The following is a 14,889-nucleotide window of genomic DNA, read 5'->3' as shown; positions in this document are numbered from 1 at the left end:
TTCAGGACACGGCTGACCCAACCCTGACAGATTACTGCTCATCCATATGAAGCAAAGCAGTACTGCCATTCTCAGACTTTTTGTAAGTTTAGATTCTCCAATATAAACAGGATAGAAGTTGTAACAAGTTCCTGTGACTGTTGCTACGATTAAGTGTTTATTGTTATGAGAAGTGATGATAAGAAGTCAAGGATTTTTTTTACTGGAACTGGTAACTTGGAAGAAGTCTTCAAGATTATTTTAAAAATCACAATAAATTAAATAGTGTTGGATTTCATTGGCGGGTTAATGAAATTTCAATTGAATGTCAAAAGTTTAAGATCGACCACAAGAAGTATTAAATGGAAAGGATAATCCCTTTACACAGAGGATATTTAGAATTTTGATTTCTTGCCACAGTGCATTGTTGAAGTAGAGTCCAGAAATGCTAAAAGAGAATTAAATAATTACTTTAAAATGACAATCCTTAAAAGTGTACGGACTGTGAACTGGAATGAGTTCAGAGTACTTAGGAGTGAATGATATCGGCGCAGACCTTTTTGCAGACCATCTTGTGCTATAATGTGATGTATATTGATGCATTCTGCATTGTTAAGTTTTAAATTATCTTCGTTATCTTTTTTCTTTTCTGCTTGCAGATGAGATTGGTTTGCATATATTGAAATATCTGTTGGAAAAGTATAGCTCTGATGCAGCTCATTATCCATATCTAAATCCCAGCTGTCAGGATAGCAATGGAAATACCTTGCTGCACATTATATTTCATAAACCTTACTCTAAAAATCATGAAGAAATAATGGATCTTCTAAGCAAGTTTGAAATCAACAGCAAGATAAAAAACAAGGAAGGGAAACAATGTACGTACAAAATTAAAAAAGATGATCCACGTTTCATCCTGTGGAATAAAGCAATATCAAAAAATCGAAAGAAGAGAGAACAAAATGACCAGAGCCAGAAGTCACGAACTTCAAGAAATGTGAAGAATGCAATGAGCAGAAAGCGACCTTCTCAGCAAAAGGTCGAGAAGTCAGAGAGTTCACAATGTGACGGACAAACACCAATGAACGGTCCCTTTGAAGCAACTTTTAAAGTGGAATTAGAAGGACATCCACTGAAATCAAGGGATGAACCAAGCATTGCTTTGACTGTGGAAGAAGTCCTAGTGAATGAAATTAGAAAAATGATTCAAGAGTTTAATATGGTTGAGATGCCAATAGAAGCAAGCTCTTCCAAACTACCCACTTCTGATACTTTTCTCAATGATTCAGCTCAGACTTTGGAATCGACAACTTCAGCTTTCAAAACTAGTCCTTCACAAAACACTGACAATACTGAAGTTGTGATGTTAAATGAGACCACAGAGCATTCAAACTGTTCTGTGCAGCAAGATTCAGGCCCTGAAGAAGTGACCGATTTGCAAGACCTGGATTTTGACAATATGACATGGGAGATTGAATGTACATCAGAGTTATTGAAAAAGCTCAGTTGCAGAGATGTACCTCAGCAGATGAAAACAAAAATTGTAAAGGTGATTCAGCAACTTGGAAATGGAGAATGGACTCAGAGCCTCCAAAAGCCACTCAAACATCTGAACAGCCCCATCAAGCTTTACGAAGCTAAACTTGACAAAGGAGCAAGAATGCTTTGGGAACTCGCAGTGGATTTTTCACCTCGTTGCAGTGAAAAGCCAGAAAAAATTTTTGAATCTGAGCTTTCTTCTCATCCTCAAGAGAGAGTCACAGGAAGGGTGTATAGTGAGATCATTCGAATCTGGGATATCATTCTAGACCACAATAAACTCAACCGAGCATTGGATATGATCCGCAGTTCATATGACCGTGGACAAAACTGCATCCTCCGCAAGAAACTTAAAGGAATAAACAAAGCTGTGCTTACTTCAAATTTAAATGTCCAAAAAAGAATCCCATTATTCTTTGTAGAATGTATCGATTGGAAAGAACCAAAGGAAAAAGTACCTGAATACTTCCCACCTGCTAGTGCAGTGGAAACAGAGTACAATATAATGAAATTTCATAGCTTTAGCACCAATATGGCTCTTAATATCCTTACTAATCTGGAGAAAAGAGTTGAATACCCTTTTAGAGTTGGCGAGTTGGAGTATGCAATAATTGACCTTGTCCCAAAACCATTACAGGCAATCATTCTGATTGGCCGAAGTGGAACAGGGAAGACTACTTGCTGCCTCTACAGACTTTGGAAACACTTCCAACTTTACTGGGAGAAAACACCAATTGGAAATCCCTGGTTGGTGCGACAGGTATGGCAGAAGTGGAAAACAGGGGTGATGGATGACAACGATAAAGAATCAGCAATGATAAATGATGGAACAGGTTCCTGTGATTATGTAAATGGCAAGGAGGATTTTGAATCCGTGGTCCAAAGCTGCAATTCGGATCTGAATGGAGTGCCATTTGACGGCTGTGGCAGTGAATTGACAAATGACCATGAAGGAATGCAAGTGAGTCCAGGTGATGCTGATAAACTTGAACACTTTCATCAAATCTTTGTTACCAAAAACCATGTGTTGTGCCAGGAAGTCTTGAAAAACTTTATAGAGCTTAGCAAGTCTACCAAAGCTACGAGCCACTTCAGACCTCTGGAAGCTACTATTTACAGACTTCAGGACATTAAGGATGAGAACTTTCCCCTGTTCTTAACCTCCAAGCAATTACTGCTGTTAATTGACGCGTCCTTACCAGACCCTTTTTTCCCTCGAAATGAAGACGGCAGTCTGAAACGGACAATTGTGGGTTGGTCTGTTCAAGAAGATATGTCAATACCAGATTTAGGTGACGAGGATGAAGAAGAGGAGAATGAAGGAGAGTTTCTGGATGATGAAAGTAGGGTTGCAGAGAGTCATACCAAAGAATCTGATCCCCGCATCTTTGTGACTTATGAGGTATTTGCAAGGGATCTTTGGCCTAAAATGGTAAAAGGCAAATCTCACTTTAATCCAGCTTTAGTGTGGAAAGAGATCAAATCCTTTTTGAAGGGTTCAATTGAAGCTTTAAATAGTCCTCAAGGTTGCCTTACAGAAGAACAGTACATTAAACTAGGAAAGAAGAGGGCACCAAATTTCCAGGAAGACAGATCTGAAATCTACCATTTCTTCTGCTTATACCAGCAGATAAAATCACAGTTTAGATACTTTGATGAGGAGGATGTGTTGTACAGCATATCACTGAGATTATCCAAATCAGCTGTACTGCCGTGGTCTATTCATGAACTTTATGGGGATGAAATACAGGACTTTACCCAAGCAGAGCTTGCCACCCTCATGAAAAGCATCAATGACCCAAATTCCATGTTCCTCACTGGTGACACAGCTCAAAGCATAATGAAGGGGGTTGCTTTCCGCTTCAGTGACCTGCGTTCCCTGTTTTACTATGCCCACGATTCCAATCAAAATGAAAAGAAACAATGCAACGTAGCTGTGCCTAGCAGAATTTACCAACTTCATCAGAACTACCGATCGCATTCAGGTATTTCCTTCAGTCTGTTATTTGATTAAATTAATTAACTGCAAATAAGCATATAAAATCTTTGTTTATTAAAAAGAAAAGGCGAGAATTTTATAAATATTTTTGCCGTTTTAATTGGCAACGTCGTAACCAAATTCCTTCACATTTAGAATTATTCTGGCCCTTCTTTCCTGAAAGTTTTAGGTCTTGCTAAGGTTTTTTGGCATCAAACTACATGCCAAGCTACAAACTGGTTTCACCTTGTACCTGTGTCTAATATACCTGTCTATCTCTCGGATTCTGAGTTGTTTTAATTGATGCTTTACCGTGACCAAATGCTTCCAGAGTTGATGGATGATTGCTTTTGAACATTTTGCATTTTCACATTTTGCCAGCAGTATTTCACTTCATTGTTGAGTGTACAATTCCCATTTCCTGTACCTGTATGCATTGTTCATATTTACACTCAAATCTATCTGCCACAACTCATTCATCTGCATAATTGATCTAATCTTCTGGTTTTAAACCCTATTCAAGAGACTTAAGCTGATAACGCAGGCTGATGCTTCTCAACTTAGTCCTGAAGGAGTGCCGAAATGTTGAAGATGTTGTCATTTAGCTAAGATGTGAAGCTAAGCTTTGCCTGTTACCACGATTAAACATAAAAGGTCCTATGAAGGTATTTTTAAACAAAACAATGGATGTGGTTCATAATGTTCATCTCGCTGAACATCTCCAAATCAGAATATCCAATCAGCACTCTCAGAACAAATTGTGGAGTCCTGCTATGTCCAAATTCTTTGATCTGCTCAACCTCCACTGTAATGATTATAAATCAAAAGTATTACCCAAATATGCTTTCATATGTTTTCAGCTGCTGTAATGGGATTTGAACTCTCACATCTCTGAACCATAACTCTAGATTCCTAAAAGCAGTAAGGTAACTACCATGCTAATATGAATGATAATTGTACTGTGCTGAGGCAATGCTTTTCCAATTGTCACAATACTTTGTCATTTGTTATTAGCCAAATCGTAGACAGAGACTTACTATTTCCATGAGCTATTGGTTCACGTACGAGGAGACAGATTTAATTTTCGACAAAAGATACAGGCAATGTTTTTATTAAAAAGTTAGTAGTAACGACTATAGAACCCACGACCAATGAGAGTGGTGGAAAGTAAGATAATCAGTGATTATGAAAGAAAATTGAATGGTCATTGTCAGAAACATACATGATTGAGCAGAGAAATGGAATACCCTTACAGAAAGCTGACAGGACTCTGAGCCAAATGACATCTTGTGTGTTGTATTTAATCAGTGAATGTTACCTGCCTTTTTGTCATGACATGCCCTTTTGGAGTTACTTATTATTCATTGCACTTGACAGAATTGAAAGCTATTGTCAGTGGTAGCACTTTTGCTCCCAATTCAAAAGGGTTGGAGGCGAGCCAAACCCCAAGGATTTGAGCACAGCATCTCTGCTGAAACTCTGGTGTAGTACTTCGGGCACACTGATGAAGTTTCTGTTTCTCAACTGAGACATTTAACTTTTCGGGTGATGTATAATTCCCACATTCCTGTTTCAAGGAAATGCAGAGACATTCTCCCTCGTGTCTAGGTCAGCATTTGTATATCAATCAATGTCTCTAAAACAGATTATCTGCTCATTCTTCTCATTGCTGTATATAGCATATATGTGGTATTTTAATACAAATCTACCTTGCAATGGCTTTGAGTGGTTATTCCAATTGGGCAAACTGACTATAATCACAGTTCCCTCTTATGCAGCGTTGCTGGTGTTACCATAAGGCCAGTAAATAGCAAATGAACAATAACCTAAAGAAGAAAAGCAGACATGATCATAAATCACTTGGGCATTAAATGTCTCATTATAACGTTTTACCAAAGAATGTACAAAAGGATTAAAGATATCATGCAAATATGAAATGTGAGATAACATCAACAAAATATATGTTGGTGACTTTTTTTCTTAGTCGTTAAAGATAGATTTAGGCCCATTTGCAGTCTCCTAACCACTTGTGGCAAAAGTATTTTACAGAATTTCACAGAATCCCTACAGTGTGGAAACAGGCCACTTGGCCCAACAGGTCCTCTCTGACCCTCCGAAGTGTAACCCACCATTCCTTTACCCTATTATTCCTAACTAATGCATCTAACTTAAACATCCTGTAGGCTATGGGCAATTTAGGATGGCCACTTCATTTAACCGTTACACCTTTGAACGGTGGGAAGGAACTGAGCACCCAGAGTAAACCCATGCAGACACTGGGAAAATGCGCAGACTCCACACAGTCACCTGAGGCTGGATTCGAAACCCGGGTCCCTGTTACCGTGAAGTAGCAGTGCTAACCACTGAGCCACCATGCTCTCTATTAGACAGCATTATTTTGGATGTTGACAAACAGAATATAACATTTTTAATTTTGGTGTGATTTCTGTTGTTTAATGTAAGTTTCTTGTGTATGTTTAGGAATTTTGAATTTGGCTTCCGGTGTAGTGGATCTTCTTCAGTACTATTTTCCAGAGTCCTTTGATCGCTTACCGAGAGACTCTGGCCTCTTTGATGGACCGAAACCTTCCCTTCTAGAGTCCTGCAGTGTCAGTGACTTGGCGATTTTGCTTAGGGGAAACAAGCGGAAATCCCAGCCAATAGAATTTGGTGCTCATCAGGTTTGTATATATACATTTAATGTGATCATGTATATTTTAATTAGGAAATTCATTTGATGTATTCTGTGTGTAAATGGACTGTTTAGACCATGTACAAAATTGTAGAACATATAGAAGGAAAAATTGGGATCAGAAATTGAAATAGCAAGATATTTTTAGGTTCCTTTGGGCAGAGACAGAAAATCATAGGGAGAACTGACATGATTTCCAATAGTAATGTTGCAGAGTAACTGTACTCAGCACCAGTCAGAAGAGCTAGGGATGAGAAAATTCAATTATGAAACTGGATTGGAAAAGTTAGGACAGTCTTCCAAAAGGAGATTAAGAGCTTTGATAGAGGTATTCAAAATCGTGAGAGGTCTGTACAGAGTAGAAAGAAACTGAGGGGACACAAATTTATGAAGGCTGGTCCGGAGAACTCCAGTTTTCTGGCATTGCTCGTGATCACAGTCTGAGGTGGAATCCAATGGTACTGCAGAGTCCCTGATACTAAAGTACTTTCAGTACTTTGCCACACATTCCATTTTAGAAAACCATCCTCCAGGTGGCTGTGTCACCTGATTCCCCAACACCTGAAACAACTATCTCGCACTAAACCGGTCATTTTCCACTTGTCTTCTGATTTGAAGGTATCGTTTTTAATCCTACCACTACACCTTTCACTGGATATTCCACCAGGAGCTCTTCTCAATAGAAACAAGAGTTAATACTGCAGATAGGTCAATCTCTGAAAGCCCATTTGTCTTCAGGGCAACCTCAATTATCCAAACGACACAGGCAGGGAGAATTTTGTTCGGATAAATGATCATTCGGATAACTGATCACACTCCCTTCCACCCCCGCTACAAGGTGCCTTCTCCCTTCGGCATTTCACTCGCACATTCCCGCCAGGGCCTCTGTGCATTTGCGGGCTGTCGGCGGCAGTTTATAGATCAGGCTGTCTGTCGGGGTGCCTGACATCGATTGGTGATCGGTGGCTTTGCGGGCAAGGTACTTTGCAAGGAAGGGCAGGAGGGACAAACTGTTTCCAAGGTCCCCAATGCACACAGTCATGGCGGGCCAGGCAGTTGTCACTTAAGCCAGTGTGGCCCCTGTCACCGTGACTCCTCCCAGACATCCTCTCGCAATCTCTCCACCACGTCCTCTCATGATCTCTCCTCCCAGTCGGTGAGCAAACAGTTTGCCGGAATGGGACCTTGAGATCTTGTTCGGATAATCCAAAATTTGGATAATTGATGTTTGGATGATTGAGGTTGCACTGTATATAGATGACGGTTAACTCCTATAATTCTCTTTGACTTCAAAGGCCATGTCACCTTTAGTTTGGATGGTTATCTTTCCCTGGACACTAAGGATTCTGTTATTTTTTTTTCCATTATCTTGATATAATTGATTTATTGTTGAATACACGCTATCCTGAAATGGAACAATATTATCATTCCTTGACCATCACTGGATCAAGATCCTGAAACAGCACCCAGAGAATGAATTAAGAACAAAGCGAAGCCAGCTCCATTTCTTTCTTTGTCATATAAGTGAGCATTGCAAGATGATCTGCATTGAGGGTGCGTCATCATTGATATAATCTTGTTAAATTGAATCACCATCCTTAACCTTACTACACCATATCTTTCAGGTTATTCTGGTCACGAATGAAAAGGCAAAGGAAGCAATTCCAGAAGAACTTAACCTGGCCCTGGTTTTGACAATTTATGAATCCAAAGGTTTGGAATTCGATGATGTCCTCCTCTACAATTTCTTCACCGATTCTGAGGTAACTGCTCAGAAATGGAACAGGCTTTAATTTAAGAGGGAAGGGGATCTCTTTATGAGGATGGGGGTAGATAACTTCTGTTGTTTTAATTGCCTCCATCCAGCTGCCAATCTGGTGGTTTAAGGCCGGTGAGGTCAGTTTAAAAAAAAATCTTGCCTGAATGGTACCAACCTGGAAAGCAGAGAATGTAGGATTAGATTGGGAAGTGAGGAGAATATAAAATGAATTTTAACAATATTTTTGAGTGCTTTAATTGAAAATTCCTTTTGAAGAATGTGCTATGTTTGACACTTTTCAGGCTGATAAAGAATGGAGGATCATCTCCACATTTCAACCTTCACCTCAGTCAAAAGAAAAATATGGGCCAATACTGGAACAATCAATGGATGACATTGCTGCACAAAGCAGACCTCTTGAATTCAATATGGAACTGCATAAGGTAAAACTCTTTTCTCATACAATGCAGTAAAATAGTTTACTTTAAAAAATAAATTTGTGGGATGAAAGCATTGCTGGCAAGTGTAAACTTGATTGGAATCCCTCAGTGCCTTTATGAATGCAGTGGTGAGTCGCTGCCTTAAACCACTGCAGTCCTTGTGCTGCAAGTGCACTCTGTGCTGTCTGAAAGGGTTTTGTTCTAGCAGCACTGAAGATAGTGGTATAGTTCCGAATCAGGATGCTGTGTGGCTTGGAGGGTGTTATGGACCAGGCGAAACCCTTCAAGCAAGTAGCCCAGACTCTAACTTTGCTAGTTGTTTTTAGCAGGTGTAAAGTGGTTATTCCAGGAGAAATACTGCTGGTCAAACCACTTAGTTTTAAACAAAACAGAATTTATTTACGAGATTACTGAATGAAACACACACAAAATTGAACAGAATACTAAATAACTTTAATCTATCGGAAAACTCAACAGATCATCCCGACTTAATGATGCTGTTCCAAATACTTGCAACAATCCCCATAAACGCCCCTTGGCACAAAAGGTAAAATCAAACATTGGGTCTTACAAGAGAGAAGTCAGAGTGAGATCAGTATGGACCTGCTTCTTTGGGTCCACCAGCTTTCACAACATTACTGTGCTAAAGTCGAGTGTGGTGCTGGAAAAGCACAGCAGGTCAGGCAGTATCCAAGGAGCAGGAGAATTGACGTTTCGGGCAAAAGCCCTTCGACGGGAATAACCAAACCAAACCAGAGAAAAGCTGAGCTGGGAGAACTGGCCAGTCCCCTTTCATTGTTCAAGTGATCTTCTTTTATAAAACTTGAAAGCCTTCTGCCTAATGCAGTACCTGTTATCTATTATTAAATTGGCCCCAAGACCCTTCCACCCCAGACTTTTTGAAGTCTGTCGTTTACGACCTCCATGGGGAAAAAATGCTAAGGACAACATAAAGTTGTTAAAGGAGCAGCTTCGTCACAGAAGGTAATTTGATCCAGCATCATAGATGTTTATTATCAGACAATCTAATTCCCCAACATGATAACAAGAAAGGGCTGAAAACACTGGATACTGCAAAGTCTATGAGCCAAAACAACATTCTAGCTATAGTACTAAAGACTAGTGCTCTGTTGCACGTCACTAGCCAAGCTGTTTCAGCACAGCTACAACACTGTCATTACCCAGTGAAGTGGAAAACTGTGTGATCTGCTCTGCTTTTTGAGCTCCACATCTATTGATGTTGGCTTCCAGCATCTGCAGTGCTTAGTGTCTCCGAGATGTGAAAAATTGCACAAACATGTCTTGAACACAAACGCAGGCAAAACCTAACCTGGACATTTAACACGTATGAATCTACTCTTTACCTTCAGTTGAAATGGAAGGTGTCATCAGCAGTGCTATGAAGGAAGATTAGGTTAACAATAACCTGCTTACTGTTGCTCATGTTGTGTTCTGCCAGAGTTACTGAAATGGATCAAACATGGAGGTAATATGAGAGTGCTTGACCTTGACATCAAAGTTGCATTTGACAGAATGTGGTATCAAGGTCCCCCAGCAAAATGAAAATCAGTGAGAACTGGGGGGAACCTCTCTGCTGTTTGGAGATATACCTAGCTCAAAGGAAGGGGATTATGATTATTAGAGGTAAACCATCCCAGGCACTGGACATCTCTACAAGAGTTTCTCAAGAAGTTAGGCCAAACCATCTTCAGCTGCTTTATGAATGACTTTGCTCCATCATAAAGTCAGAAATGGGGAAGATCACTGATGATTGCACAATGTTCAGCACCACTTGTGACTGAAGTAGTCTATGTCTAAATACAGTAAGACTTGACCAGTATGAAATTTGCATCTGTCAGTTTGCCATCCATTGTTGCATAAAAATAGTGTTTGGACCCGTATTACAAGAGAGCTGAATACATTTTGTACATTCTTGCCAAGTTTAAACAAGTACAGCAAGCATCCCAATGATGCATGCATGTAATTCTATGCACCCAAGCACATTTCCTTACCCTATTACTCTACATGTCCCCTGACTAATGCATCTAACCTACACATCCTGTGCATCATGGCCAATTTAGCATGACCGATCCACCTAACCTGCATATCTTTGGCTGTGGGAGAAAATTGGAGCACTCGGAGGAAACCCATGTAGACACAGGAAGAATGTGACACACAGTCGCCTGAGTATAGAATTGAGCCCAGGTCCCTGATGCTGTAAGGCAGCAGTGCTAGCCACTGAGCCACCATGCCGTCCTACAGATTTAAAGCTCACTTTATTTATACGCTATTGTTAAAATACAAAAGAAAGAAAAAAATTGGAAGAATTAACTGTTCGAAAATTTAACAGAATTATACATTATTTTATATACTAAACTGTAAATGTTCAAATGTAATAACGTCCCATAAATACACACTCTGGCAGAGGCAAATTTAGTAAAAATAGACTGTCTCACAGGCAGTTCTCCAGCGCAGGAGAAAACTCTTGAGAGAGAGAGTGAGGAGCAGGGAGAGATTTACTGCAGCTTCCAAACCAGCTTCAAGACCCCACCAACTATAACTGAAACACTAAAACTAAACATCGTGGCTTCTGGGGAGTTTGATCTGACCCATTGCTTCTATTGTTCCAACTTTTTTTAAAAAACCAAACCTCACAATGTATTTATTTTATGGCCTTTTGAGTAGACTGCTCAGTACTTACACTCAACATTTCTTTTTAAAAAAAAAGCCCAGGAGAAAATATACCTCTTAAAGCCATAGTATCGTCACTTCATGCTCTGCCTGCATTCTCCAGCCTGTTGTAGGAGCAAGTTGCCATCTAGCAGGGATAAAGTTATGCAGTGTATAGTATGCTGCATCTTCAGAAACAGCGGTATTTATATATGGGGCAAAGCATTTTGCAAATGAGCAGGAGTAAATAGACTGGAAAAGAAACAAAGTAGAAGTTGACAAGTTGAAGAATAGGATACTCGCTGGTTTTTGTAGATTATAACAAGGAAGTTGCTTTCACAAACAAGTTTTTAGAGTTCAGGCAGCGGTCTGTACAGATTGACTGGCCCTTTCATGTTAAGCTGCAAATGTGTTGCTGGTCAAAGCACAGCAGGCCTGGCAGCATCTCAGGAATATTCCTGAGATGCTGCCTGGCCTGCTGTGCTTTGACCAGCAACACATTTGCAGCTGTGATCTCCAGCATCTGCAGACCTCATTTTTTACCCTTCATGTTAAGAGCAGCATAATTGGTCTGCAGGCTGTAACACTTCAGCACCTTCTATTGGAATTGGCATCCTCAAGCGACAGCTTCCGTTGTGTTTTCTGACTTTAATGTAAGTACAAGTGAAGTCACCTTTTGAAATCTTAAGCAAGTCCCTCAAAGTATGTAACTATTAGTAAATAGAAGTTAATTTTCTTAAATTGTACCTCCTGCAATTCTTGAGCAATTCAGAAAAACATCATGGTGAAAGGAATAAAACTCAAACTATTTTTATTCTAAAGCTGGTGTTAAAATCTTAAACTATGTTGTCACATTTGAATAAAAACAATGACTAATCTGTTGTACTGTGCAGACTCAAAAATGAATGTTGGCGTCAGTTCTAATCAAAATGCTAATTTCTTTTTGTACATCAGTTGCTGAATTGTGAGCTCAAACAATTGTACACCGCTTTCACAAGAGCAAGGGTCAATTTGTGGATCTTCGATGAAAACAAAGGGAAACGTGACCCAGCCTTCAAATATTTTATCAACAGAGATTTTGTCAGAGTTGTCAAAACAGATGAGAACAGAGGTATGAAAGTAGGGATGTTAAGAGTACCGAACAGAGCCAGAGTTTTATGGTAGTTTGCAGTGTTAAAATTTAGATAGTCAGTGTATGCACCTAAAGATTCAAAAGCTTGTTCAAACACATTGAAAAAGTAACAAAGAGGATTGATGAGGGCAGAGCAGTAGATGTGATCTATATGGACTTCAGTAAGGCATTTGACAAGGTTCCCCATGGGAGATTGATTAGCAAGGTTAGATCTCATGGAATAAAAGGAGAACTAGCCATTTGGATACAGAACTGGCTCAAAGCTAGAAAACAGAGGGTGGTGGTGGGGGGTTGTTTTTCAGACTGGAGGCCTGTGACCAGTGGAGTGCCACAAGGATCGGTGCTGGGCCCTCTACTTTTTGTCATTTACATAAATGATTTGGATGCGAGCATAAGAGGTACAGTTCGTAAGTTTGCAGATGACACCAAAATTGGAGGTGTAGTGGACAGCGAAGAGCCCAGATGGGCCAATGGGCTGAGAAGTGGCGGATGGAGTTTAATCCAGCTAAATGCGAGGTGCTGCATTTTGGGAAAGTAAATCTTAGCAGGACTTATACACTTAATGGTAAGGTCCTAGGGAGTGTTGCTGAACAAAGAGACCTTGGAATGCAGGTTCATAGCTCCTTGAAAGTAGAGTCGCAGGTAGATAGGACAGTGAAGAAGGCATTTGGTATGCTTTCTTTATTGGTCAGAGTATTGAATACAGGAGTTGGGAGGTCATGTTGCAGCTGTACAGAACATAGGTTAGGCCACTGTTGGAATATTGCGTGCAATTCTGGTCTCCTTCCTATCGGAAAGATGTTGTGAAACGTGAAAGGGTTCAGAAAAGATTTACAAGAATGTTGTCAGGGTTGGAGGATTTGAGCTATCGGGAGAGGCTGGGGCTGTTTTACCTGGAGCGTCAGAGGCTGAGGGGTGACCTTATAGAGGTTTACAAAATTATGAGAGGCATGGATAGGATAAATAGGCAAAGTCTTTTCCCTGGGGTCGATGAGTCCAGAACTAGAGGGCATAGGTTTAGGGTGAGAGGGGAAATATATAAAAGAGACCTAAGGGGCAACTTTTTCATGCAGAGGGTGGTACATGTATGGAATGAGCTGCTAGAGGAAGTGGTGGAGGCTGGTACAATTGCAACATTTAAGAGGCATTTGGATGTGTAAATGAAAAGGAAGGGTTTGGAGGGATGTGGGCTGGGTGCTAGCAGGTGGGACTAGATTGAGTGGGGATATCTGGTTGGCATGGACAGGTTAGACCGAAGGGTTTGTTTCCATGCTGTACACCTCTATGACTCTATGACATTTTAAATATTAATTGACAAAGTTGAGAGAGAGAGAGAAACCCTACTTTGCAAGCTCCTGTCTTTACTCAGTCATGGTGGCTTCAGTTCTCAGGTCATGAGTGAGCTAGCCAAATAACTGCAAACAGTTTAAACTCTTTGGGTGGTGTGATTATAGTGTAAAATGGTAAGAAATTTAAGTTTTTAACATTGCACTGCATTGGCTGTTAGGTTATTTTTTTACATCCTAGAGTTGGGCTTGACTCTCTGGCCACAGCAAAAGCCCTACCAACCAAACCATAGTGATTTTGTGGCAAATGATGGTAATGTTTTAACAGGACAGAGATTGAATGCAATATTTCATCTCCAATTTATAGAGAGCAAAAATATAAAGCATTGCTCATTTCAGATGGAAGAGTGCAAACTTTACAACAACAGCAGCTTGCATTTTTTAATAGCTGTGCTCATTCAGAATTAGGTATAGTTTACCAGAATGAAGTTAGTTAAAATTTATTTAAACTCCATGTTCTTTTTTCAGAGCTTGATGACAGCATGTTTGTAAAAGCCTCAACGATGCAAGAATGGTCAGAAAGAGGTGACTACTTCGCAAAACATCAGTGTTGGAAGGTGAGATCAAAGTCTTTAGATTGAAATATGAAACCTAGCTGGTGGCTGATGACCAGAATCCCACAGGAAGCGGGGGATGGATGAAATTCATTATGGGTGAACAGGTGAGATTGGATATGCATGAAAGATCAAATGTGCAAAAGATCTAACGGTGTCAGGAATTTGGGTCCAAGCCACCCAACTTCTGCATTTTACTGAGGAGAGTGATCAGCCATATCCCAGAAGGAGGGTGGGCATTTTAAATATTTCATGAGGTGAGAAGCCTCAAACTAATCTTGTTTGCGTTCAGCCAGATTTCCTGGACCTATAGAAGTTCAAATGTTACAGTGAGGACAGCCTTGAGGGAGAACATTTAACAGCATCCAAGCTCCCTAACCACAGCAGATCGGAATGACAACCACACGCCCCCCCCCCCCCCCCCCCCCCCCCCCCGCCTCCCTGCAGCTCATGGTTTGAGATGTTCCTTTGTGAGAAAAAGCTCAAACATAAAGCAAAGGCAAAGACCTAAGGATAAGGCTCTGGCCTCCCATTCAGAAGGCCAATTTCAACGTCAAGTATCCAAGACAGTTTTTACGCTTGCTCTCTTGTTCACACTCTCACGCTCTATCTGTCACACTCTCTAGCTAATATCTTTTTTGTAGAGACTTACAAATTATTGGATTACAAAACTTAGATCCATTTTGATCCCCTTCTGTCAACCTGAACAGTTATATGATGCAACAATAGTGGAGAAATGTAAGGTTATCTACTTTGCTGGGGGAACAGATGTGTCTCTGAAATGGTAAGGATATGAAAAG

The 14,889-nt window shown here is 40.3% G+C and overlaps 1 protein-coding gene across 2 annotated transcripts in view; it reads left to right on the top strand.

The window, feature by feature from the left end:
• LOC132812112 (TPR and ankyrin repeat-containing protein 1-like) overlaps positions 1 to 14,889 on the top strand; it is an 82,847-nt gene that overhangs the window by 49,010 nt on the left and 18,948 nt on the right. For both annotated transcript variants that reach the window (XM_060822894.1, XM_060822895.1), the window contains 6 exons: positions 639 to 3,503; positions 5,978 to 6,177; positions 7,814 to 7,951; positions 8,250 to 8,390; positions 12,012 to 12,168; positions 14,004 to 14,092. In XM_060822894.1, coding sequence (XP_060678877.1) covers positions 639 to 3,503; positions 5,978 to 6,177; positions 7,814 to 7,951; positions 8,250 to 8,390; positions 12,012 to 12,168; positions 14,004 to 14,092 — 3,590 coding nt within the window. The remainder of the gene's footprint in view (positions 1 to 638; positions 3,504 to 5,977; positions 6,178 to 7,813; positions 7,952 to 8,249; positions 8,391 to 12,011; positions 12,169 to 14,003; positions 14,093 to 14,889) is intronic.

This window comes from Hemiscyllium ocellatum, chromosome 4 (assembly GCF_020745735.1).
Source record: "Hemiscyllium ocellatum isolate sHemOce1 chromosome 4, sHemOce1.pat.X.cur, whole genome shotgun sequence".
Classification (NCBI taxonomy): Eukaryota; Metazoa; Chordata; class Chondrichthyes; order Orectolobiformes; family Hemiscylliidae; genus Hemiscyllium; species Hemiscyllium ocellatum.
Note: the sequence above shows the minus strand (reverse complement) of the source record. Positions and strands in the feature narration are given on the sequence as shown.